Source organism: Rissa tridactyla, chromosome 1 (assembly GCF_028500815.1).
Source record: "Rissa tridactyla isolate bRisTri1 chromosome 1, bRisTri1.patW.cur.20221130, whole genome shotgun sequence".
NCBI classification, from domain to species: domain Eukaryota; kingdom Metazoa; phylum Chordata; class Aves; order Charadriiformes; family Laridae; genus Rissa; species Rissa tridactyla.
In genome coordinates, this window is record NC_071466.1 from 5815205 (window position 1) to 5841748 (window position 26544).

At 45.9% G+C, this 26544-nt stretch overlaps 1 protein-coding gene across 4 annotated transcripts in view; it reads left to right on the plus strand.

Annotated features, from left to right (window-relative positions):
• The window catches only part of NARS2 (asparaginyl-tRNA synthetase 2, mitochondrial), a 58570-nt gene that overhangs the window by 25343 nt on the left and 6683 nt on the right, over positions 1-26544 (plus strand). For 2 of the 4 annotated variants that reach the window (XM_054181151.1, XM_054181132.1), the window contains 7 exons: positions 6982-7114; positions 15152-15250; positions 15641-15678; positions 18471-18537; positions 20709-20846; positions 21983-22080; positions 24222-24248. In XM_054181151.1, coding sequence (XP_054037126.1) covers positions 6982-7114; positions 15152-15250; positions 15641-15678; positions 18471-18537; positions 20709-20846; positions 21983-22080; positions 24222-24248 — 600 coding nt within the window. Of the gene's footprint in view, positions 1-6981; positions 7115-15151; positions 15251-15633; positions 15679-18470; positions 18538-20708; positions 20847-21982; positions 22081-24221; positions 24249-26544 lie in introns of all 4 variants that reach the window. The other 2 variants (XM_054181121.1, XM_054181141.1) reach the window with 2 other exon arrangements.

A 26544-nucleotide genomic window follows, 5' to 3' on the forward strand; every position in this document is an offset into this window, starting at 1 on the left:
CGATCTCTGTTAGCTAGGACATGGGAAATGATTATTTGAATAAATGCTTGACGACTCTGGTAGCTTTCATCAGCCCAGCTTGAATTATCATTGCTAACCAGTCATTTTATTGACTTTAATTACAAGTAATAATATCAAAACTAGGACAAAACAAGACTCCACTGAGAATAAAGTACCACAGTGTCGCACAAAAGGGCGGAGGACCCAGGCTGATGAGATCTTTGAGCCTGGAGCAGAAGATGTTGTATGGCTCTGGGTAACTGTTTCCTTTGTGTCTCGATTTTTTTATTATTTTTTTTTTTTCTTCCCTATTCTCCTGCCATCTGTAAACTCACAATACAGTGTCTAGGTGTGCTGTGAGGTTTAATAAACAAAATGTGGGGTGCTTTGCCAGATAATTAGCGTATATGGGTCACGTTGTTAATTATTCAAGTGTGCCTGGATGGTTTTCAAGCAGAGGCGGATGACCCGGGGAGGATCCTTGGCCCATCTTCTCCTTCTCTTCCCACTGAAGCCGGAGCAGAGGACGTGGCAGGGGGGAGAGCCCACCCTGCGGACATGGTAGGACACTGCCCTTTGGAGGTTGCAGCAAGGGGGAACTGCTGCGTTGCTTCAGTCTGAGTGGCTGGAGGGGAAGTTTGGCACTTCCCAGTCCCGTCTGGGAACTTACACAGCATGTGGGTTTGGTTTTTTTTTTTTAAGTTATGTATTTATTTTTGGCTGCTTACAAAGGGAAGTACAGTCCCATCTCGTTGCAGCGTGAATTGAAAGCTTAGCACTCAGCAGGCCAGCTCTGCTGCCCCGGCCTAAGCCTCAACGTACTCCGATAAAAGCCCTTGTCAAGATGCAGCTTTTCTCATCTGCGCTTCCTCAGAGGGCGGACAGAAGTGGTATGTTCCACGAGGAATCTTTTAAAATCTTTTCTTCTGCTTTTTTTTTTTTTCTGGATAAAATTCATTCCGCCCCGCTGCCTTTTCAACAGTAACATGCGTGTTTTCACTGTGCAACATCCAAACCACCAAACAATACTAATGGGAGTATTTTTACATTGAGGTTAAACAACAGGTACTTCTGTCCAACTCTGAGGTTTCATTTTAACACAGTCTGGCCAGCGCAAGGGTGTAAATCATTCTCCCTCTTCTCCAAACTGCTGGGCGCCCGTACCTCACTAGCATCGTTAGAAGCCCTGGATTTCCAGCTCCTCCAAAAACTAGACCCTGGAGGCATTGAATCGGTATGTTTGAACGGCTGTCTGCGTGCGTGCGTGTGGTTTCTTGTGTCGGGCCAGAACGTCTTTTAACATACAAATTTCAGCATCCCTGAACAATCCCAGTCGTGCTTGGGTCAAGCGCTGCAGCCAACTGGTGTCTCCTGGCAGCCGAGCAAAGTCATCGGCTTATTTTGATGGAGCGGGCAGGTCCTCCATGCTCAAAATGGATATGGTCATGCTGGAACAGGGTGGAATTGAATTAGATGGCTCGCTTTATTAATTTCTTAGCTTCCTAAGGGAAAGGGCAACGTGGCTGACAAAGCTAAGCTCTTGGGATTTAGAGTCACCTTGCTCTCCTTTCCTCCTCTGCTTACATCATGGTTTGGTTTGTCCTTGGGTTAGAAGCTATTGTTTCTGGATTTTTCTTGCAATCTAGATTTTCTTGCAGTTTGAATTTTAGCGTGTACGTGTCGGGAGGGTGTCGGTGGACCGTGGTGGGGGGAACATAAGGAGTTGAAGGGTCACATGTTGTGTTTATTTAGCATGGCCAAAGATAAGATTTGGCACAAATCACCTTTGCAGCTGAACTCCACTGCAGAAATTGTCAGAGCAATCACCGTATTTGTGTTTATGCAGACACCTGTAGTAGTTTGGGGTGAGAACAAGGGCACCTTACAGACCAATAGCTGTGTGCACTGGTGTGGTTTGGTGCTTAGTCCTGAGTCACAGCAACCAGCTTCTGCCTCCAGCCGTGTCACTACCGCGTGGTGTGACCTTGGCATGGGCTGGAAGCCGACTGTGCAGGGATTGCATCTTCTTGATTAATGGCCTTGCTCAGAGTTATATCCCCTTGGTTCGACAGCACAAATAAGTCTTTATTACCCCGGTAGCAGCATGGAGTCCTGGCTCAGAAAAGGAGCACAATCCATTCCTGGCTTGGGAACCATCGGCACAATTAATTATATTTGGATTGCAGTGTAAAAATTGCCAGTAAGGCAGAGATGCTCAGGCCTACAAACGTTGCCTGAGTTTAATTAAAAGGATGAGTTTAAGCAGCTTTGGGCACAGATCCTTTATACTTCTCTATTGGTTTCTATCACTGTCTCAATAATGAATTGTCAACGAGCTCAAATGAAATGAGCTTTCGTTCTGCGTGGCATAAAGCTCTCAAAGCGGGGAGAGGTAGCTACTTCTGAAGAGGGTTTTAGCAGTGTGTAAAATAAGGGGGAAAAAGAAGTTGTTTCTCCTTTCTTGGGTGTTCATAGGGTGGAAATCACAAATGCAGCTTGTGTAAGAATGAGCCTCCACTCAGCGATTGTCCGTGCAGAGGACAGCTGTGCTCCAGCAACGCATCCAAGCCTTACTGCCTGCTTCCAAAGGGACTCATGTGAGCCTCTCCCTAGAAGGTGGCAAAGCCCTTTGCTGGGCTGGGGCGAGGAAACTGAGTGCTTTGCAGGATGGGGCCCTGGGTTTTGCAGCATTTCAGTGTGTCGGAGGGAGCACTGTGAGTATTCTCTTGGCCTCCACATTAAGCTCTCAGATTTTCCCGGAGAACTGGGCAGAGCGAAATGCAGCCCCAGAAAGGGAGCAATTAATTAAGCAGCTCTGTGCCGCCTTCTGGTGTTGACCCCAGCAGAGCCTGTGAACTCCATCAATGCGCTGGGGTTTGCTGTCCAGAGCTCTGATCTGGCTGAAGCTGACTGCAAAGGGACTCGTTTCAAAGCCTCTCTTGTGTTCTTTGGTAGCACGTACAAGGACAGCATTACAGACATTACTGCTCTGCCTGTAATGGCTAAGGAAAAGGGCTCCACAGATTATTGGACTTGCTTTTTGCCTTTTCTTTCCCCCCCCCCTCCTCCTGTGTGTGTGCTTTTGTTGGAGATGAGGAATTAGCACTACTTTTTTTTTTTTTTTTTAAAGACTCTTGAGTGCCCGCAACCCCAACTGACCTAGGCACTTTTGGAGGCTTAGCTGGAATTTAAGTTATTTTTAAATGCTGGAAGTCTCGCTGAGGTCCGGGAATGTTAAATGATTGATTATTTGCATCGTAGAGCATAGGAGTCACAGCCCTGGACTGAGGCTCCATTGTGCTAGGTGCTGAATGCACCCAGAACAAAATGACTGGTTTTGCCCTCAGTACTGTGAAATCGGAGCGGAGTCAGCTCCCATCCCTCTTTTTTCTAATATATTTATACATGCTCAGTGTGACGTAGCAGTGTATCAAATCACAGACAGGTTTGTTTTTTTTTAAATAGCAGATGAAGTACAAATAAAGGTCAGTTTTGTGTAGTGCGCGTTTGCTTGATGTCTTGAATGGCAGAACACGGTAAACAGTATATAAATGCCTGGATGAAAAATAATTGTTCGCACTTGGAGCTGATAAGAGTGACTATACGTATTTTTAGCTGTGTTTCTCTGGCGTGTCCAGGCCTCTGGTCAGTGCTGCATTGCCATTACCAGATGACTTGCATTTACTGCGCTCCTTTGATCGCTTTGCCAGCGTGACATCTGGCTTGTTTCCCTTTGCCAGGGTGCCAGGGTCATGGGGAAGTTCTCACAGTTACTTTTATCTATCTTTTCCCTTTACAATTAGCCTGAGAAATGAAGGATTCCTCCCCACAGATGTGGATTTGGGTGGTTTTGGTGGTGGTGTTTTGTTTTTTTTTTATCCTGCCAAAGAGCAGGCAGGCAAATTCAGCCCTGCACCAGCAACGTTACATTCTCTACAGGTTATCACAAAGCCCTTATCCCTGCTGTTGTTGGGCACCTTAGGATAGTCCACGAAGTTGTAGGGCTAGTGGTTGGTTTTGTAGATGTAGGTGGTGCTCAGTGAACAAGTTAGAGAAGATTGGTCCCGGCGGGATGCCTAGAGCTGAGAAAGGACTAAAAACGGTTCCTGTGGGAGTTGTGCTGCACTTGTCCTCCCAAAAGCTCCGTCTTGGGCACAGAGAGGTTTTATTCTTACAGCACAGAATCGATCTGTGACTGTGAAGTGTTTGACCACAGTTGACATCTTGGAGCAATACGGGGTTTTTTTAATTTATTCATTATTTTTAGGTATCTTGCAGCCAGAGAGCCCCTTGGAAGGTAAGTATCTAGTCATCATGCTTGGGCTGCTATTCAGGAGGAAAAAAGCACAGCTCAAAGTGCTCATAGCAGCCCGCGTTGCTGGAGACTGTCATCTGCCACAGTAACCTACGCTGAGTGACGTGTCAGTGCCCGTGCCCGGAGAGCAGCTGAGAAAAGTGTGTCTCGCTGAAGCCAGACTGCTGCTCTGTGGGACAGGATTTCCCGCTAGCCAGCTGGTGTCACACTTGAGTTTTAAGCGTCGCTTTTTGAGAACTTCATGCCAGGGAGAAATTAGAGACCTGCACATCAAACCCAGCAGGCCTGGGTGGGTACTTCAGCAATTGCAAGCTTTTCAAAATATTTTTGTCCTGTGCCCAGTCGCAGTCTGAACTTGTGACTAAAATAATTTGTTCTTTAACTGGAGAGCCCCAAATTGAAATATTTCAGCAAAAACCTGAAACATGGGCACAGGTAGCACAAGAGCCCGCATCTCCTGTTTCCCAGTAGAGGCCAACCTCCATGGCCTGGTAAGCAAAAGTTTTTTGACCAGTTCTTCCTTAAACATTGAACAATTTTGGCCGAGTGACTCACTGTTTCATATTTGTTGTTTGTATTGCTATAGCAGTTGAGGCTCTTAAGCTTTGGATCCAAGACCTTGTTGTGCCAGGTGCTGTAAGAACATGGGAAAAAAAAAACCCAAAACAAAAAAGCCTTGTGAGGAAGGACATGCGTTTCTCTGTAACCCAAGACAACAGATGGCTACAGATGGGGGAGCACAAGGAACTGATGAGATAATACTGACCTGTGCAGTGAGTAATAGTCTTGGTACATCACTTATCTAAACATTGCTGAGGTTTTATAGACACTATAGCAAAGGGCAGTTTGAAGGAGGATCATGAAGTGACGGCAGTAACATCGCATCCAGCGAGAAAGGCGGCAGAGGGAGAAGAGGCATGCTGAAAATGATGCTTGAGGAAAGACGTTTGCAGCAAAATCTGGTTAGCGTTGTAGATGCTGTGGTCGTGTATGAGAGAGTACAGCTACAGGAGCAAAGTAGAGAAAGTTAGTTTATTTGTTTGAGCAGGGAAAGCAGGGCCAGTGGGGAAAAGAAACCTACAGGCAGGCTACGTATTCAAAGTCTTGACCTGGAACTTTCTTCTGGTGTGTTTACTACTACCAACTCAAGGAAAAAGAAAGTGCTGTTTCTCTGAATCGTAACCTTTAACCGTCATGTGGCGTGAGGGAACAGATGAGTGAAGCAGAATGTGTGTGTTCCTTTATTTGCAGCGCAGATGCCTCCATAAGAGGGGCAAAGGAAAAACGCCGCTTTTTGTAGCGCTGTTTATTTAAACTTCAGTTTAACAAAATTAGCCTGTGCAGAAACTTCAGCAAACATCCTCTTGAAGTTGAAAGCTTGCAGAGCTAGATGCAAGTCAAATGCCAACCCCAGCAATTAGCACACTTCTTTTCATGAGTGTTAAACTGTGCTTAATCTCTACTGATCAAGTTCTTTTTCTCCGATGTGATGTCTACAGATAAAAATAATGTCAAGTTCAAGATGTACCAAAGATAGCAGCTGCCCAGTCCGTGGTTTTTCTGAAGCAGCTCGCTCTCTCCCCTGTCGTGGTTTGCTTCCCATGCAGCATGGGAGGAAACAGATATCATGGCAGCTGTTTGGGAAGTTCTCCCTGGCTTGAGGATGTCCCGAGTGCCCATAGCCCATAGTGTAAAAGGTGTTGCTTGGAGTGCAGCTTCCTCACGGTAAAAATAAAACTTTTAAAGGTGTGTTGCTGTTTGGTAGGAAGGATTTTTATGAAGGAAGTGGAGAATCAAGAAGGCTTTTGTATCCTGTGTAACACAGCGTGACGTGACTGCAGAACAGGAGAGGATGTATTTAAATAGGCTCCCGAAAAGGTTGCTGGAGAAATTGCTTCATAATAGGAAATGCATTGGTTGCTTTGGCATAAAATGATATCCCAGATGTGTTCTCTGCAGTAGGGACCCCTTTTAGCTGCACTGGTTTTAGCCGTGTGGAAGGAGCCCAGTTCTTTATCTCGAAGGCTCTTGTGACAACAACCTTTGGTCTTGCCACTAGAGGGGGACTGCAAGCTGTGCACCGCGCCTCCGTCCTGCCGGGCTTCGCGCCTCCGTCCTGCCGGGCTTCGCGCCTCCGTCCTGCCGGGCTTCGCGCCTCCGTCCTGCCGGGCTTCGCCGGCCAGCTCTCAGTGCTAACACCAGCTGGGCAACTCCAGCAGCAGGACCCTCTCTGCTCTGTTGGGCTCTGGGGTGTCAGAGCACCCATAAAGGTCAGACCTTGCAGCCAAACAAATGTGAAGGGACATTTTCAAGGGAAGCCTGGTTGGTGCGGTGTCCAGTTGCTTCTCCAGTGATCCAGTTCTGCAGAATGTAATTTTTTTTTATTCCCACACGGCTACAAAAAGTGTCCTGAGCACAGATGGTGTTCAGGGAAAGATGAACAGGGTTTGTGAAACCTCCCTGAGTCCTGGAGAGGTGTGAATAACCCCTCTCCATGCCTGGATGAAGGAACGTAACAGCAGCATACCCAGCAGTGCCATTAAACTGGTCAAAGATGAAATGGAAACATGAGTGTTTCTAGATCCTCTGAGGAAAGTGAAGGCTTTAAGTATAACAGACTCGCTTGTGTGCTGGGCCTGACCTACCTGTTTCTTGTTGCCTTGCAGGGCTTTTACCCATGTGTTTACCTTTGGCCCGACGTTCCGAGCGGAAAACTCGCAGAGTCGCCGGCACCTGGCGGAGTTCTATATGGTGGAGGCTGAGCTGTCCTTCACTGAAAGCCTTCAAGACATCATGCAGGTGGGCATTCCAACTGTCCATGCAGGACTGGTGCCAGAACTTCCTCCTCTTCCCCAAGCTGTGCTCCCCTCAGCTGAGGCTGCAGCTCCTTTCGCCCTGTGTGAGCCAGGCAGAGGTTGCACAGGGACTTCCCAAGGATCAGGGTTTGCTCAGCAGAGGTAAGGCCACAGAGGGGATTTGGAAAGGTAGTTATAGGTGTGAACGCAGCCCCCATTTGAATGGGAGGCTGCACAGTTCCTGCGTTGCTGGGGAATCATAGGATGGTTTGGGTTGGAAGGGACCTTAAGGATCATCTAGTTCCAACCCCCCTGCCCTGGGCAGGGACACCTCCCACCAGACCAGGTTGCTCCAAGCCCCGTCCAACCTGGCCTTGAACCCCTCCAGGGATGGGGCAGCCACAGCTTCTCTGGGCAACCTGTTCCAGTGCCTCACCACCCTCACAGGAAAGAATTTCTTCTTAATATCTAATCTAAATCCCCCCTCTTTCAGTTTAAAACCTTGTCCTATCGCTACTCTCCCTGTAAAAAGTCCCTCCCCAGCTTTTCTGTAGGCCCCATGTGTAAATGTGCTTGGCTGGTGCTAATGAGAGTGGCACTCTTCCCTTCAAAACCTTCAGCATCTCTCCGGTGAATCTGAGCAGTATTTATGCAGCGTGTCGCTTGGTGTGCTCTCTAAAGAGCTTCTTGAAACCTGCATTGAAATCTCAAGTAGAAACAACAGGTCCTGGGGTACTCTATTCACTGTGGCTTTAGCAGAAGACTGAAGGAAATCCTTAGTCAGCTAGCTTTTGATTTTTCAGGATTGACCTCTCGGTTGCAGTTTAACCACGTGATGGATGCTAATGCATTTTACTAGTCTCAGCATAAGCTAGCTTATGCCCGGGGAGGGCTTTTGAGTAAACGTCCACATGTGCTCTCATATATCAGATAAGGTCCTTGGAAGGCTACTGGAGAAACAGCCTTAAAAAGAAAAAGACCTGAGGCACTGGCTACAGATATATATGAAACAACAACCAGGTGGTGATTTCTTCAGCCTGGATCATACACAGTCTGTTGGGTCAGTGTGGCCTGACAGCAGAGCTGACATACTCTGGCTCTTGTGCGTGCTGCTTCTGCATCTTGGACGTCTGGGTGACACTGGGCTGTGCGGGCTGACCCGTTGGGTATCTCTGTGGTCCACCATAAATAGCATCCCGCTCTTTCTTTTCTCTTTCCTTTTCTCCAGAACAACTTTGTGTGTTCTTAGAGCATGGCATATGTATGTGTTTACGCCTTAATCCTTGAGCCCCCTGTTTCTCTGGGTAATCAGGAGCTGATTGAAATCATCAGTGCTTTTATCTAGTATAAGAAGCAGGGTCTTCTGCTAAGTGGTGTTTGAGCCCTTGAACACAGCATGAACATATATATCTCTACTCTTCTGCTGAGGACCCTAATTTCTTCGCTTTTGAAGTATGGACAGCCAGTTCAGACAAATCAGAGAATTAGATTTGAGAACTGTTCTGAAATGTGTAGGGCTTTTATTTGTAGGGGAAAGGAGGAACTTCCCTCCTTGGCTTGCCTTTTGTTGTTGCTAAACATCTTGTGAAGTCTCAGCCTGTGCTCTCCTCTTTCGTTTCTTCCCTCTGTCCCAAAGGCTTTGACAAGCATCTTTCCCTGTAACAGAAAGTCTCTTAGCGGCCATCGCTTTGCGTTCCTCATAGTGAGTCGACATTGCAACATGCTTACTTCTGGGATGTTCTCATTTGCAGAAGTGGAGTTCCCGTTTTGTTTATTTTTAAGTCATTGGGCAATCTCTCTTTAAAAAAAAAAAAAAACAAACCACCAAAACCTGACAGCTGCTCTAAAGCCTAAATTAAGTTTCTTTTTCCCCGCATAACTGACCTAAATTCAGTGTTCTCTCATGTATCTGTCCGTTGGGCAGTTTGTCTGTTTGTCATCATCTGCAAGTTCTTTGTTCGGTGCAAAATGCCCAGTTGAAAGCCTTGGGGGCTCTTGGCCAGGGTTAGCATCTGAACTTTGTCCTCACATAAAGAGCCGGATTGTTTAAAATTTATTTTTAAAATTGGTATTCAACATTTGGACTGAATACCTCTAACTTTAGCAAGTTAGTGTGCTGGGAATGCTCAGCTTCTTCAGGGACATCTTGAAGTATTTGCTTACACACCATTAAAGAGCCTTGCTGCAAAGATTTACAGGTTTACCATTCACTGATGAGGCTTGAGATCTTTCTCTCAACCAAAGCTACAAAAGAAACATGGGATTTGATTACAAAATAAAAGGAAAAAGAAGATGTAATGACAAAGTTACATGTATTTGGGCACAAAGGGCCTGAAATCTTAGAGCAATGGCCTTTTTTCTTCACTGTAATTGCACAGAGTAGTGCTCAGTTATTCCTAAATAAGTAGCACAGTTCTTGTGAAGTCTCGTGTGTCTTGATCATGCAATCTAAATTTCTTTTCTGTGCCAAAACGTATTTTAGTGCTACAAAGAAGCTTAAACTCCCGCAATACAGGTTTCACAATGCCTTCTGTGGAAAGCCCCCTGTGCACAGTGCAGCACTCTGCGCTGCGAGGCTGGGCGAGAGCGTTACTGCTTTAGCGTCCAGGGCGTATGTAAGTTTATCTAAGGAGAGGCCTCTGTGGCCTCTTTCCAGAAGAGTCTACTCAAGAAGTTGAGTCAAGTTGCCCCAAGGCACTATTCCTCCAAACTGGATGAGAAAGAAAGGGAGTTAGAAGGTGGTCATGTAAGACAGTGGAAGGGGTCCAATTTGTATGGAAGGGTCTGGACTCACTTAGAGCCATCGTACCTCCGGTCCCTGAATTGGAGGTCCAAGGTCCTCTGAGGTCTCATCTGTCCTCCGAGATACCTGCTGCCACCCTCTCCCTTCAGTGCTGTGTGTAGCTGTATTTGTAGATCATTATCTTCTATTTTTTGTTCCACTCTCTTGGCAGTGCAGTGGATTTAAAGGATCCCGCTTCACTCATGACACTGATGAGGTCTCAAAGAGGCCATATGATGCAGTCATTATATAATTTCATCAACACACATACAAAACCATGCCAAAACCCACACGTTATTTAGGCAGTAAAGTTAGGAAATGCCAGAAGGAAGTTTTCTTGAGGGCACTTCTGGGAGTTATGCATAGCGTTAGTCTTCCTTAGCAAGATCACATCCTAGCACCACTGTCTCTTTAAGAGATGGAGGATACATCTCCTTAAGATGGAGAATACAATTTTACATACGTTATTTGAGCTCTGTCCTGGAGGCAGAAGTATGGTCTTCCCCTGGTTATGTACTTCATGAAAATTAATTTGCTGTCATTACAGCCCAGTGACATGGGCTCCGTTTTACGGAGGGGAATTCAGGCATGAAATGAAATCAGCAGTAGCACTGATTTTGGGTGCCAGTTTCAGGGACCTTAGATCTGAAACGTGGGTGTGGTTTGATTTCCAGGGTGGTTTGCACTCCAGGTACTTTCTGTCTTCAGTGCCAAGGCTAAGACAGTTGGGCAAATCTCCCTGCAGTCTGAAGGGAACAAACGCTGGTAATCACATGGGAAAGGTTTGTTCCAAGTGTCTTGTGCAGCGTTCTTTAGGGACATCAGGTACCCACAGGGCTATAGGTTCCCTCATTGAAGCTGCCATAGCTGAGGCTTAGTTTCTGAACTTCCACCAGCATTTATTGTTCAGCTTTGATGGTCAGTGAAGCAGTGATCTGACAGACCAGAGTCTCCTTCCTTTCATAACAACAGCATCTCTCTAGAGCGGGTCCTGAGCTGTTGGTTATATAGCTGAGAGAGGAGACTTTATGACCAAGATGAGACGCGAATCTCCCCTCTGTCTGTCTGTATATGTGCGCACACGTCCGGCGTGTGTGAGCAAGCATGAAGGTGAGAAATAATGGTCCACTTCGTGAATGTTTCATATGTAAATACCCTGTGATCTACACTGCATCCATATGCATGTCCCAGGTAAATGCATAAACAAAAATCCTTTTTGTGATTTTTTTCTGAAAGTGTCTTGTGTGATACAGATGATGATTTGAACCCTTTTTGTAGTGCACTGCACCTTCAGTTGCCGCTGCTGACATTTACCGCGTTTTTGTTGATGTTTCCCTCTGTTTGAACTCTGATCATGATTTTATTTGGGAAGAGGATAAGTTGCAGTATGAAAATACCCAGATTAAAATTGAACAATACAGTTGGGACCTGCACCTGATCAAAATCAGTTAACCATTCGGTTCCACAGCAACACAGGGGAGGGCCGGGACTGATACTGCTGAACTTCTTCAAGGGATGAAAATCAAGAGATAAAGGCTGGGAGGGATGAGGGAGAAGGCAGAGCTTTTACCTCTACCCTCCTACCAGCGCAATTTCTACATTTTTATTATGCGTCATAGAATTGCTGAGGTTGGAAGGGACCTTTAAGATCATCGAGTCCAACCTTTAACCTACCCTGACAAAAGCCACTTCTAAACCATGTCCCTAAGTGCTCCATCTACCCTTTTTTTAAACACCTCCAGGGATGGTGAATCCACCACCGCCCTGGGCAGCCTATTCCAACGTTTAATAACCCTTTCAGTGAAAAAATGTTTTCTAATATCCGATCTAAACCTCCCCTGATGTAACTTGAACTCATTTCCTCTCGTCCTGTCACTTGTCACCAGGGAGAAGAGGTCAGCCCCCATCTCTCTACAACCTCCTTTCAGGTAGTTGTAGAGGGTGATAAGGTCTCCCCTCAGCCTCCTCTTCTCCAGGCTAAACAACCCCAGCTCCCTCAGTTGTTCTTCATAAGGTTTGTCCTCCAGACCCCTCACCAGCTTTGTAGCCCTTCTCTGGACACGCTCCAACACCTCAATGTCCCTCTTGTAGCGAGGGGCCCAAAACTGAACGCGGTACTCGAGGTGGGGCCTCACCAGTGCCCAGTACAGGGGGATGATCACTTCCCTAGTCCGGCTCACCACACTCTTCCTGATACAGGCTAGGATGCTGTTGGCCTTCTTGGCCACCTGGGCACACTGCTGGCTCATATTCAGCCGGCTGTCAACCAACACCCCCAGGTCCTTTTCTGCCGGGCAGCTTTCCAGCCACTCTGCCCCAATCCTGTAGCGCTGCATGGGGTTGTTGTGACCCAAGTGCAGGACCCGGCCCTTGGCCTTGTTGAACCTCACACCATTGGCCTCAGCCCATCGGTCCAGCCTGTCCCGATCCCTCTGCAGAGCCAACCTCCCCTCAAGCAGATCAACACGCCCGCCCAGCTTAGTGTCATCTGCGAACTTACTGAGGGTGCATTCGATCCCTTCATCCAGATCATTGATAAAGATATTAAAGAGAACCGGCCCCAGCACCGAGCCCTGGGGGACACCACTCGTGACCGGACACCAACTGGATTTAACTCCATTTACCACCACTCTCTGGGCACGGCCATCCAGCCAGTTTTTTACCCAGTGAAGGGTACACCTGTCCAGGCCATGAGCAGCCAGTTTCTCCAGGAGAATGCTGTGGGAAACAGTGTCAAAAGCTTTGCAAAAATCCAGTTAGATAACATCCACAGCTTTTCCCTCATCCACTAGGTGGGTCACCTTATCATAGAAGGGCATTAGGTTTGATAGGCATGACCTGCCCTTCACAAACCCATGCTGACTGGGCCTGATCACCCTGTTCTCCTGCATGTGCCGTGTGATGGCACTGAGGAGGATCTGTTCCATGAAGCAACCAAATTAACGGGCTTTTGGACACAAAGAGTCCCACCTCTGAGAAGAGCCACTTGCTGTGATTCCCATGGCTTTTTCCCTGTGTAAGTCTCCTATCAGACATGTTTCTTACAAAATACATTCGGACCAATCACTTGGCCTATATCTCCAGCTCACGCGTTCCCTCAAACCAGCAGGTTGTCCTTCTCCGCTCATTTTTCATATAGCCTGCTTTCTAGTCCTTCATTATGTTATCTGCTTAAAGCCATAACTTCTCAGCTGGAGAGCTTTTTCTTTTCTTTTTCTCCCCTTTTCTTTTTTCCCTCCACTGTTCGTGCCTAGTACACATTTGGCATAAATACGAGCAACGAGGAAGCCAACGCATGACCCACGTGTCTGTCTCTCTTGCCAGGATAAAACCTCAGTCGCAAACCTGGAAATATTTCTCAGATTGTTTTTTCCCATACCACCCACATCTTTTTTTCCACAAGAGGAAGCTGCTTATGTTGAATGCTGTGGGAACCTAATTGTTACTTTATCGCACAGCGAGGGGGGAAAAAAAGTGCTAATTAAACAACATGGTTTTCTGAAACCAGATGATACTTTCATTTTCTAGAAAGAGGAAGCTTAATGTAAAATCCCTTCTCTCTGCCTGGTGAAACCAGATGAATTGCCAAGAAGTTTTCTAATTTCATTTGCATAAGCCTTTTTCTAGCTACTTTGAAGGCAGTTCAAAGCTGACTGTTTGGTTATTTGCCACTCAGCAGCAGGAACGCTAGCTTTTCATTTCCTCCGAGTTTGAGTACCAGTAGGGGTAAAACTCTTCATCTGCATATGATAATGCTGTTCCTTTATTTGGATCTTCCCGTTTTAAACAGAGGGCCCGGATTGATGCAGGAGTCTGAAGGCCGAGTTTGGCTCCAGAGGAGTCAAAATGGGCTGATTTACCAGCTTCTCTGGGCTGGTGGAATGCAGAGATCGTTCATCAGCTCAGAGCAGTGTTTCAGCAGTTTGGGACAGATGATGAAGAACATTCTAAACATGAGAATTTGAACAACGTGCCTGAAATCTCATCTTGGCAGTGTCAGTAGACCAGCTTCTTCTTTTCTGTGCCTTTTGTTCCTCTTACCCTGTAAGATCTGGTTCCTTGCAAGGCAGAGACCTGCCTCTTCCTCAGATCTGCTGGCTGAACATCAGGTTCTTCTTTTCACAGTTAGCGTCCCCTGGACTTTGCAGGGTCTAGGGACTGCTACTCACCTAGCTGCAACGAATGAAGCAGTTGGTATGCTCACAGAAAAAAAAACCCAGGAATGTGCCAGGACTTCCAGAGGTGGTGCGTGTTGGGAAAAACCTGGTCCTATTCCAGGCTGAGATGACGTGCAGCCCTGCTGCATTGCTCTTTTCCTTCCAAAGGAGATGAGAATAAGGAGGTTGATTGTGAAGATTTGGGATCACCAGTACTACACAGGTATCAGCTGCCTGCTTTGTGCTGGGCGTGAGGCTACAAGGAGTCATGGGAACTCTTAATCTGCACAACAAGTGTCTCAGATGGTCAGCTTTGCTTAACCAAAAGGGAAAATTACTCTTAAAACGGGTTGATCAAAATGTAGTGGCATCCCACGTGGGGGCTTTTTTTTTTTTTTTATTTAGTTTAGAATCAAAATAGCATTTTACTTTCTTCATGGGTGAAGCCCATTTTACTGGATAAGTGTATACAAATTGGATGATAATGTCATTTAGCTAATCCACATTAGTTTAGGGAAATGAAACCACATCTTTTTTTAGTTTCGCAAACGTCCCTGCATTAATGAATCCTCTGCTGTAGCTCTCTACTCATTTTACTGCGCAAAGTCTCTTTAGCTGGGATCTGTTTGATGGGTAGGCTCTACACAGTGCAAGTTTCTTCTCCTCTTCTTTAGTTCTGCCTCTTCTAAGAACAAAGCAGAAAACCAGAATTGCTCATTTCAGGACAGACTCCTCACTAAAAATTAAACTGAGACCTGTCATTGCGAATGGTTGTAATGTGTGTATTTGTGTCTGGCTGTTGCTTGAATATTTTAGCTGTGCTTTTTTTCCCCTGGAGATACCTGACTGAAGATACTGAGGCCATCAGCGGACACTGAAGCCCTAAACCCATAGTAGAAACAAAGGTTCCCAGCCTCTTCAGCTACTGAGCAAGCCTGCTACTTAGGAGCATTAGCAAGCTGGTATCCTCTTATGCAGTCTAACCGTGCAGAAGGACAGAAGCTCCTTCTGGACCCTTTGGCTGATGTGTACCGTGTTTTATTTATAGTCTGGGACATCTAAGCAGTGTTAATTTTTCTTGCGCTCCTGTTTTCTCTCTTAGGTTATGGAAGATCTTTTCAAGACGGCAACAAGCACTGTGCTCTCCAGATGTCCTCATGATGTTGAGCTTTTTCATAAACACATAGCTCCTGCCCAGAAGGTAATAAATGTGACAAGAAAGAGCTGCAATCCTGTTATGCATTTTGGGGGCTCTTGGCTATAGGGAGGCTTAATTTTTTATTTGGTTTTTTTTTACTGTGTTGTCCTATGTTAACAAACTGTGAAGAACTAAAAGTCGGCCCGAGCTTAAGTGATTGTTCAGGCCAACAGGAGAGGACACGCATCATCTAGTAGCCTCTGAATAATCAGCTCCAATAGTCGGGTACCCTTTTAGCACTGAACGGCCAGGAGTGGATTTTGACCCATATCTACATCGCAATGCGGACCTATAAATTAAAACTTAGAGGGCAGTGGCTATTCTGAGTTTACTCTGGGCTCCTGAATCCTTAAGAGTAGCTTTACATTTTTATTTTCTCTTGTTTTGACCAAGGACAGGTTGGAACAAATGCTGAAGAACAAATTTGTGACGTAAGTACTTCTATTTCAAAATGATCTGGAAGAGGGCTTTTGGGGAAAGAGTTCCTGTTTTGTATATGTTCTTTTTCTTTCTCAGCTCAATGTCTTCTGGGTTAGCATAACGTCTCCAAAAGAGCATGAACTGCAGTTCCCTTTGTACTGTTCACCCGTTGCCCTTTCATCTCTGCATGAGACTGGTACCTGAATCCCCTTGCCTTTGGCTTTTGCTTCCCTAGACAAGATCCTCTTTCTATAAGGGTATCCCCCTTCCAGCATGAACCTGTGCAGTGGTTTGCTCGCTGTCTTGCTTGGTTTTGGCTTTGGTGCTCTGCCTTCCTTCACACTTCCACTCCAGTGGCTCTCTTTTTATGAAACTATTTTTTGATATTTAAAAATCCTATTCGGTTTTCTATTCCCCATTGCTAGTGCAACTCCTTTTCCCAGTTCTTTGTGTGCTAAAGAGCTGAAGGGGGTTCGTTTTTCTCCTTGGCCCCCAAGAATATACCTCCTCTTCTTTGGTCTTGGCGCTCTCTTCAAATAGCGGTGCTCTTTACTCATCCCACAGAACATTGTAGGGCTGCTCAGCCCAGCACTGGTTTTCCTGTTAAGCAGCTACAGCCATGCTTGGGCAACAGGATCATTCATGATAAATCCTCTCTGGGCCTTGTGCTTGCACAGACACAGCGGGAGCCTTCGGTGAAGTCACTATCTCCCTGTATCAGTCCTTCTCTCTTTGGACCTAACTGGTATTCCTGAAAGGACAGAGTTGAACTCAGCTTCTCCCATGGTCCAAGGAAAAAATAAAACGAGTCAGCCCATCTCTCCCTCTCTGTCTCTTTCTTCAACTGCTGGCAGATCGGGGGCATTCCTGGCTTACATCAGTTACATGCGTTGAACCTGTGGCAGTGATACACCTCATTTGGACCTTGGCCTTGCATAACCCAAACACGTGGAGCCATATATTCCTTCCCAAGTTATTTCCTCCAGAAGCCTTCCCTGTGTTAGTGAAACCTCGTAGCTGGGTGTAAAGAGCTCGTGCTCTTTAGGGAATTTGGATTATAGTTGGATTTAGTCAATGATACAGAGAGATTAAATTACTATGGTGACGTCATTCTTTCTTTTCTCTGTCCACAACATTTGCTTGGTGTATGGAAAACTTGTCAGCAAAAGTATCTTATATTGAGTCTTGATTTCCAGTTATCAAACCTGCAGCATCTTTCACTGCACTTCTTGTTTCCTCTGCCACGATGCCATTCTTTTGTCCTGGTGGAATCACAGAATGGTAGGGGTTGGAAGGGACCTCTGGAGACCATCCAGTCCAATCCGCTGCCAGAGCAGGGTCACCCAGAGCAGGTTGGACAGAAACACATCCAGGCGGGTTTTGAATATCTCCAGAGAAGGAGACTCCATGAGCTCTCTGGGCAGCCTGTGCCAAGGCTCTGCCACCCTCAAAGTAAGGAATTTTTCCCTCATGTTGAGATGGAATTTCCTGTTTTCCAGTTTGTGGCTGTTGCCCCTTGTCCTGTCATTGGGCACCACTAAGAAGAGTTTGGCCCCATTCTCCTGACACCCACCCTTTAGATATTGATAAGCATTGATGAGATCCCCTCTCAGTCTGCTCTTCTCCAGGCTGAACAGCCCCAGGGCTCTCAGCCTTTCCTCAGAAGAGAGGTGCTCCCATCCCCTGATCATCTTCATAGCCTCTGCTGGACTCTCTCCAGTAGTTCCCTCTCTCGAACTGGGGAGCCCAGAACTGGACCCGGTGCTCCAGATGTGGCCTCACCAGGGCAGAGCAGAGGGGGAGGATGACGTCCCTCAACCTGTCGACCATGGTATTTTTAATGTACCCCAGGAGACCATTGGCCTTCTTGGCCACAAGGGCACATTGCTGGCTCATGGTCAGCTTGTCCACCAGGACTCCCAGGTCCCTCTCTGCAGAGCTGCTTTCCAGCAGTTTGGCCCCTAACCTGGACTGGTGCGTGGGGTTCTTCCTCCCTCAGTGCAGGACTCTACACTTGCGCTGGTTCAACTTCATTAGGTTCCGCTCTGACCAACTCTCCAGCCTGTCCAGGTCTCGCTGAATGACAGCACAGCCTTCTGGTGTGTCACCCCCTCCTCCCAGTTTTGTGTCATCAGCAAACGTGCTGAGGGTACACTCTGTCCCCTCATCCAGGTCATTGATGACTCTGTTGAATAAGACTGGAGCCAGAACTGACCCCTGGGGAACAGTGCTAGTTACAGGCCTCCAATTCCAGGAAGTCATTGGAGAATCTGCTCTCAGATCTGTCAGAGGAGTAGAGAAACAGTGCTGCAAATAAATCTCTCGGTTTTTGCAAAGTAAAATGAAAATGTTTGAGCTGCAAGCCCTTTGTGCGCTGGGCTGTTATTTTTACCTCACACCATCCTGAACAGTAGCTCTCTGTTGTTGGAGCTATGCCAACGACGGCACGTTGTTTTCTTAAAAAAACCCCACATTTCTATGAAGCAGTTCTCTATAGACCTCACTTCTGAGTGCAATGCAACATTGCAATAATACAGAAGTGTCTTGGGAGCTTCGCGCTTCCTGCACTGCATGTTGCTGAGGCGCAGGAAGACACAGGGTTCTTGCCATATAAAATGGGGTTTGGTTTCTGTCCAAAAAAGCATTGCTGGGAAGTCTGACATCACAGCACAAATTGGCATGGTGGTGGGGAAATGCCTCCTTAATTTTCCAGTGCGGCACTTAGCCAGTAAACTTTCTTGTTATTCCTTTCATAGTTATCCTAAAGACTTTTTTTTTTTTTTTTCCCCCTCCCCTCTTGCAGAATTTCCTACAATGAAGCAGTGGAAACTTTGAAGCGAGCTTCTCAAACTTTCACTTTCAAGCCAGAGGTAGGTAGGTGCCCGGTGGCTTGTCCCTGTGGCCGTTCATGTCCGCAGCCAGCCTGAACTTTGGTTGATCTCCTTTCTCTCTTTCCGATACCACGAGAGTTGTTACTTCTCGCAGGTTATCATCTGCCTCCTGGGGTGCTTGCTCAGCTGTGACCCACTGTTATGGTTTGAGAAACTCATAACAATTTATTGTCGTTTAGACAATTATTCTCTCACCCAGTGACCCCTCCCCACCCAGGAAGGGGAATCAAGTTAAAAGAAAGAAACGGAAGGGTTGAAATATGAATAGATTTAATAGGATAAGATTAAATAATTAACATTACTAATACTAAAGAACCAGTATCAATCCTGATACCAATAGAAAATACATAAGGATTATATATACTCAGCCAATTCCATCAGCAGGATGCTGTGCACTCCCAGCAGGGATGGCAAATGTGGGACACTGCGAGCGCTGCGGCTTCGGGAGGAAGGAAAGGGCTCAGGGGTCCGGCACCAGGGCAAGGAGTTCTCTGGACTGCCGCCATCAAGGGGGAGAGAGACCACGCAGCAAACTTTCTAATTTATATTGAATGACGTTCATGGTATGAAATGATCCTGTTGGCCAGCCTGGGTCAAGTGCCCAGGCCTTGCTCCTCCTCATCCCTGCACCTGGCAAGGCTTGAAAACACCGAGACTTTGAATCCAACATAGCCTAGCTGGCTATAAAGTAAATATTTTCACGAAGTCAGACACTAGAGTCTTCTAAAAGTGCAGTTTTCACAAGCATTAGAAGAGAAATTAGTCTTGTGTCGCTCAAACCAGCACACCCAGGTATAACTTTTGCCCTTTGGGGTCGAAATGGGAGCAGCGTGAGGAGTGAGGTGTAGCAGAAGAACACGTAACATTTGAAGGAAAGGAAGTGATGAGTCTGCTGCTGAAAGACCAAGGCTTTAGCAAAGAAGCTTCTTTTTCCCATGTGCAAGGAGTGCTGAGTGTGTTGTGGATTCAGTAGCAATCATCTAAGGAGAGCTGCTCTGATAGTCCTCAAATAAAGGAATGATATTAGGATGGCATCAAAAGTTTGACAAGGACTAATAGCCAAAACCATGTCAAAATACCACATCATCTAGATGTAGGTAAAGGGAATCCCTTGTCTTTCCAAAGCATAGATGTTGACTGGGAAAAAAAGCCACACGCTAGTCTTTCTAACACTGTTAGATTATGGTTTTCTAAAAATCGTATTTTGCCCAATTTCAAACACACACACCGGTAGGGAGAACGTTCCTGGTGGTGCTCATCTCATGTGTACACTGATTAATCTTTATCTCATTCTGATGCTTTGAGGAAGATAACCCTCTGGCTGAAGCCACCTTCGTAGCCAGTTGGGTAGCTGTCTCGTCTCTGTGTACAAGTGGGTGTAGATCTTCAAATCCTGTATCTGTACTACCTTGATCTGAGACAGCAAACTCAGGTTATTTTCACACGAGGAGAGTCTGCAGAATATCTGTTCCCCTCTTCCCCTTTCACTCCCCAGTATTCTTTGCACATCGTATAATGGACTGGAGGGCCCTAGGCAAAAGCCACAGAATTTGTAATGTCACTGGAAGAAAGGAGAAGTGAAGGACATTGCAAATTTTCAAGGCTTCTGATAACAAAGAATTGGTTAATAGGATGCTGGGTTTTCCTAAGTGGGAATTAATGGAGCATGTAACAGGACACAGCAGGGAAGAGAGCGGTCAGCCTAGCAAAGCTGCTTTCTGTATACCAAAGGTAATACTGAAATAAGGCCGGCTTGCTGGGTTGAGTAAGCTGACTTTGGATAGGTGCCTGTTTCCCGTAAGCTATGCAGAGTGTGGGTTTTGGTTTGGGGTTTTTTTTTGTTTGTTTTGGGGTGGTTTGTTTTTTTTTTATGACTTGATACCAGATGCTTGGGCTTGATGCAGGGATGATCTAGCCCTGTTCTGTGAAAGTTAAACCATGTTATTTTCATTGCTTTGCTCTACCTTAAAACCCGTAAAACTCTGGCTGCTTAGCAGATTTTCCCAGTGGCCTGTGTGAGAGGTCGCTCTGCTTGGTTTCATGTTATTCAAAGCTGCACGTCTCTCCTATGCAGGGATTTTGCTGTGTCTCTTGCCACAGGCAGGATGCGCCGAAGCAGGATCCCAGGTCCCTTTTGCTTGTCTTTACAGTGGGGCTGTGACCTCCAAACAGAACATGAAAAGTACCTGGTGAAGCACTGTGGTGACGTTCCCGTGTTTGTGATTAACTACCCGTATGACCTCAAACCTTTCTACATGCGGGACAATGAAGATGGACCTCAACACACGGTGAGTCCATAGGTCGTGCTTCCACCTCTTTTTTGGCTAGGTGTGTGTCTTAGCCTACAAGAGATAGACAGATGAGGATAGTCTTCTGCTGGGCCTCCGGTCCAGAAGTCCAAGATAAGACATGACCATCAGGTCCTGTTCAGTCATTTTCCTGTTGTAGAAGTAATTCCCACATCCTCCTGGAGGAGGAGGATTCAGGAGTTAGATAGTGTTAAGTTTTTGCTTAGGTCCTTTAAGACAGATTTGTGGTGATTTCTTTTCCTGGTAGACTTCTGTACTACTAGGTGAAATACCTAGAAATGCATAGCTCCAAGCAGCCCGTGATTCTCTTGTCATTCAAATCTACCATCCATGTAGTTGTCAAGTAGTAGATGGACACAAGACGTAAACTCTTCCTCCACAAGTCTCATGCTTTGAAGGTGTGAATTCCCAATTGAACTGAGACAATCCGAAACATTGCTTCTACTAAAAAGAGCTACTACCCCACCGTGTGCCACTGTCGTTTCACAGTTCAGCTGTGGGATAAGAGAAGTAACTACAAAACAAAACAGAAAAGAAAACCAGCCCACACCTAACAGCATAGGTGGTAAAACTGGAACCCTGACACTTGGATCAGCACATCAGTGCCGTGGATCAATTGGTATCATTGCCACTAGAGCTGGCTCAAGGAATGGGGGCGTACAGGGTAAACACAAGATACAAGCATCACAGCAGCTTAAACTCTAAGGGAATGGTGGCTTCAGGAAACTTCCCCGTGTGTCTCTGCTTCCTTGTGAGCTGCTGTTGGGTTCTCTATACCCAGCACAGGCTTGCCTACCTGCACGGGTTGTCACCGGAGTAACCTGGTGGGATTCAGTTCAGACCACCTGCAGTGGAAGTCCTCAGTCTGGGACGTCACTGCACTTGTTCAGGTTTTCTGTAGGCCTACTGATTTTTATCATTGTAGAAGTTCCCTCCCGGCCTTTTCCTGTCAACAAGGGACTTTTCAAGCATCTGCAAATGCTTACCTAAGTGTCCTGCTCTCAATAAAAGAATTACAGTAGCTTTTTACAAACAGCCGTCCGGTGTCAACTGTACTTCTGCTGTAGACTGTATGGCTACGTGGCATGACTTATGTTAGGTTTCTTTCTTTTAAGGTTGCAGCTGTTGACCTCCTCGTACCAGGAGTAGGGGAGCTGTGTGGAGGCAGTTTGAGAGAGGAGCGACTGCCCTTCCTCGAATCACGCTTACAGAGGTACGGAAAACCCACAGGTGCCAGGAGACTAATCCAACCAAGAGACTGTTTCAGCGGCTCTCAGTGGTTGGCAAGATGGAAGAATGGAAAGGCAACTAATACTATTTTTAAAAACCCTATTTTTGTCTTTGAGATATCTATTTATCTGAGTAGGTAATCACTAACTGGTGAAGAAGTTCTTGTGTTTCTGTTGTAGGTATGCACGCTGCCCCTCTGTTTTAGCTCATCAGAGAAGAAGTTTATTTTACACTTGGAGGCCAGGGCAGCAGAATGCCTTGTCTCTGCTGGGGCTATCTGGAACAGGGTCTGATATGAGGCACTTCATCCTCGAGCCTTTTCTTCACGACTTTTGTGGCTGAGAGTGGCTTGCGAAGGTGGAAGTTGTTGCGTAGACAGAGCTTAGATGTATTTGTCATCACGTTGTGTAACTGAGGAACTGCAGTTTTGGTCAGAAGCTTTGCGAGCTGTGATGCAGCTGGCCTCAGTGGCACCATTTCAGAGAATATGGTTCTTTGCTACCAGTTTGGTGGGACGCTTCACTGGGAGTGCCTGGGACCTGTACTGTGTCATATGGGCTCTTTCCCTGCTGCTTGGTTCTGGATCATGTGACTTTGAGCAATTTTAGGCTAAATTCGGTGTCAGAATATCAAAGCTGCTGTTTAGTTAACAATAATTAACATTATGGATGGGGTAATTCTCCATAGACAATTACTCCCTGGATCCTCTCTGATTGTTCAAAAGAACCTTTCATAACTCAGCTGTCTCCATTTGGGCCAGTCATACACTTGTGGAAAGCAATTTGGAGGAGGATTAATCCCAGAGTAACACCATTTGCACATTGGGAATGAATTTGTTGCTTAAATCGGCCCCATGCTCACAGAGATATATCTACTCAGTGGAGAAAATCCATTTCGGCATGATGAATCCAAAAGGCGCAGGGCAATTAAAATCACCAGAACGCTGGGTCTCAATTTGTGGGGCAGGATGATATTATTCCCTGTGCTTCGTGTTACTCTCCCTGCAAACTCTCCCGCAGCAGGCATGCTTCAGCTGAACAAAATACAATGTTTTGTACTCTGCTGCACTTTTTCGCTTGAAATTTTTGCCAGTAAGATCTAGAGTCCACAGCACTCAAGGTGTGAGGCTGGAGGAGCCGTCTGCTTGGAGGCTGAAAAGAGATTTTCTTGTTTGTCAGGAAAGTCATAGGAAGTATTTCAAGCTACAAATGGGGTGTGTCTTCAGTGACCCTGAAGTACAGCTCTGCATTGAAGATGACCTGGAAAAATAACACCTCTTTTTGCGTGTTTTTCTCAATTTTGAGTACTCAGGATCTGATCTGCTGAGCCCAACTACTTTGTTAAGGCTTTTAAATTCTACTTCCTGCGCACCCGGCATAACTAAGAGAGATAAAGAACGGGATTCTTGTCTCCTTAGACACGCTTCACACAAAAGCTCTTCAAGTCCCAGTCAGAGACAGCTGCAGTGCACTGAAGATGAGAGAAGTGGTCTCTCTTTGCCCTACAGTGTTTTCTGTTCGTGTTCAGAGAAAGAAAGAAAAAACCAACAACTTTGCTCTGGTTCTGCCAGGGCAGGAAAAGGAGAGAGGATGCGCTGGTGGCAATTAGAAAAAGAAGTATTTTGTTTAGTAGTTTTACAGAAGTTGACACACATTATTAAAGCTATGGGAGTTCAGGGGTTTTATGCCCTACAGAAGGGGAACCACGTAGCCACACACGTGAAGAGATTTGTTGACCCACTCATAAATGAGGTTGGCTGTGTGTCATTGTAAATTTAATATTCAGGCCTGTACTCTCCAAACATTCACAGGCAGAGCTTACTGATATGCTTAAAATTAAGAATATGCACAAGTCTTTGCACGAAGCTGGGATCAACCCTGTATGTTGAGAAAACAAACTTTACCTTTTAAGAAGCATGTTAGGAATCTGTTCAAGATTGTCTGCTGATTACCGGAACTGACAGCCACTGATTGTGTCTTCCCTTAATTTCCTGCCTTTCCTTTTTGGACTGAGTTTAATCATCAGACCCTCCCTTTTCTTGTAGCATTCTCTTCCAGGCAAGTGCTGCTTGTGCGGATCTCCTCTGTTCCTTTACTTACAGGAGTTTTTCTTTTTGTTCCACAGATTAGGACTCGCAGATGCCTACCAATGGTAAGACACTGTCTTGGTCTGCAAGCTCTATTTCTGTTATTGAGAGTCTTTGAATAACTATTTCATTTTTTTGATCCTGTTCTTGAGGGAACGTTTCTTGGCCCAGTTGCCCTGCCGTTGCTGCCAGTCTAAATGGAACAGCCAGTTCATTTAAACAAAGTTTAATCTAATGCTACTTAGTTTATCTTCTCAATTTGTAAACTCACAGCACAGGTCATTCCTTTCAAGATTGCGTGAAATGGGTTAATTTACAACCCATCAATGATTTTTGATATTAAATCATTAAGCTGTGTTCCATGTTGAATAGATTCTGACCACTGTGGCATGAGATAAACAGGTTACAGAACCACAAGCCATTTGTGACCTTTAACAGCTCTGTGAATAACTCCCTTTGCAATTGACAGGGCAATTGGGTCAAAAAATCTCCCCTAACAGCGGTTGAAGCAATTAAAACTGTCCTGCTAAGGAGACAGAACAACCTTTGAATTAATGGTTCAGCCTATTAAAACGACAGAAGGATCTTAGTGTTCCTCGTGACAAGTGTTTCTTGGTATGTACTTTGTCATAGCTACTAAAAGGGCGATAGTGCAAAGAATTTCAAATTTAGAAGACTATATTCAAATACTCTGCACTATTTGGAATGATCATTAGGGAGGCTGCCTTGACAAAAAGCAGAGTAGTGTAGGATTCTTCACTCTCCTCTTCCCACAATATGATATTGCCTAGGAACAGCCCAGTGCATGGCAGAGCTTTACATCATCCTTCTGCAAACAGGGTGAATAAAGTGTCTTCCTTTATTGTTTGCCTTTATGGGCCAGAATACACCATATCCCTTCATGTGAGGGCAAGGATTATCCTGACCAAGGATGATCAGTTGGGTGGTTAGATGCTGAGATGTAGCCTGAGGAAGTCTGGTGTTCAGTGGCAGAGCCTTCCAGCTCAGCCTTGCCTCATGCTGCCCTCAAGAGAGAAGATTAAGACCTTGCCCATCACTCCTTTTGCATTTTCATGTGATATGTAGCAATCAGATTCCAGAAATCCTTTCCTCCTGTGATCTTGTTTTGGAGACTCTTTCCCCCTCTGTTCCCTCCACTCCATCACAGATAATGTGGGAGGTGTCCCTGCCCATGGCAGGGGGGTTGGAACTAGATGATCTTTAAGGGCCCTTCCAACCTGAACCATTCTGTGATTCTATGTAACTTCATAGAGAAGATGAAAACTGTTGTTACCCCCTGCCATAGCAGGGTCTGGTGTCCTAGGAAGGTGCTGGATAGGAATAATCCTGGATGCTTCTGGACTACGGTCCAGAATCTGCCAGAAAAAAGGTAGGTGGTTTGCCAGCATCCATCTTTTCAGCGGAGGTGGCAGGAGAGGCTGAAATTAATCTCCCCCAATTTAGTGATTGAATTTAGTCTCCAAAGCTGTCTCACAAACTCCTTGAAGAACAGTTGAGTCATTCCTTTTTAAATATAATATTTGCTGACTTTAGAATGGGCAGCTGTATGAGATGTGGTCCCTTTTTGAAATCCCTTATATATTGCCATATCTCTGTTTCTACCTGTTTTCTTCTCCCACTAAGCATGAGAATACTGGGGGGGGGGGGGTCACTACCTCTGGGACAGCTTGTCTGTGGGAGAATTGCTGGGCAAAGAGGCAACTGGTGATCTGAAATACTCTTGTGCTTTTGCCCATTCCTACCTTTTAGAAAGCTTTTCAAAAAAGGTAAATAAAGGGACGTGGTCAAAGTCCTCTGAATCTTCTTCAGTTCGCTACATCTTTCCTGTTGTGCAGGTTTCTTTCCATAAAGAATATGAATTGCTGAAGTATTTGGCTTGATTTTGCAGATTTATTTTCACGCTCCTTCCTTTGAACTGTAGATGGAAAAGAGCTCAGTGCTGTAGATGCTGATCTTGGCTAGACTTGGAGAGGTCTGTGGAACTGTGGTGGTGAAGTCGGGTAATCAGAATTTACTCTGCAAAGTCACTCTTTTTCTCTGTGACCAGGCAGTAATGAGTATATTGTCACGTAAATGGGGATTCTGATCCTGTTTGCAGCCTCCAGGTGCCACCTTAGCACAAGCAGTAACTCGTACTTCGTAATGAACAACGTGTCCCCACTACCATCAGCTTGCGCAACGTGCTGGTTTTGGCTGGAGTAGAGTTAATTTCCTTCATAGTAGCTAGTATGGGGCTCTGTTTTGTTTTTGTGCTGGAAGCAGTGTCGATAACACAGGGATGTGTTATTGCTGAGCAGTGCTTACACAGAGTCAAGGCCTTTTCTTCTCCTCACACCACCC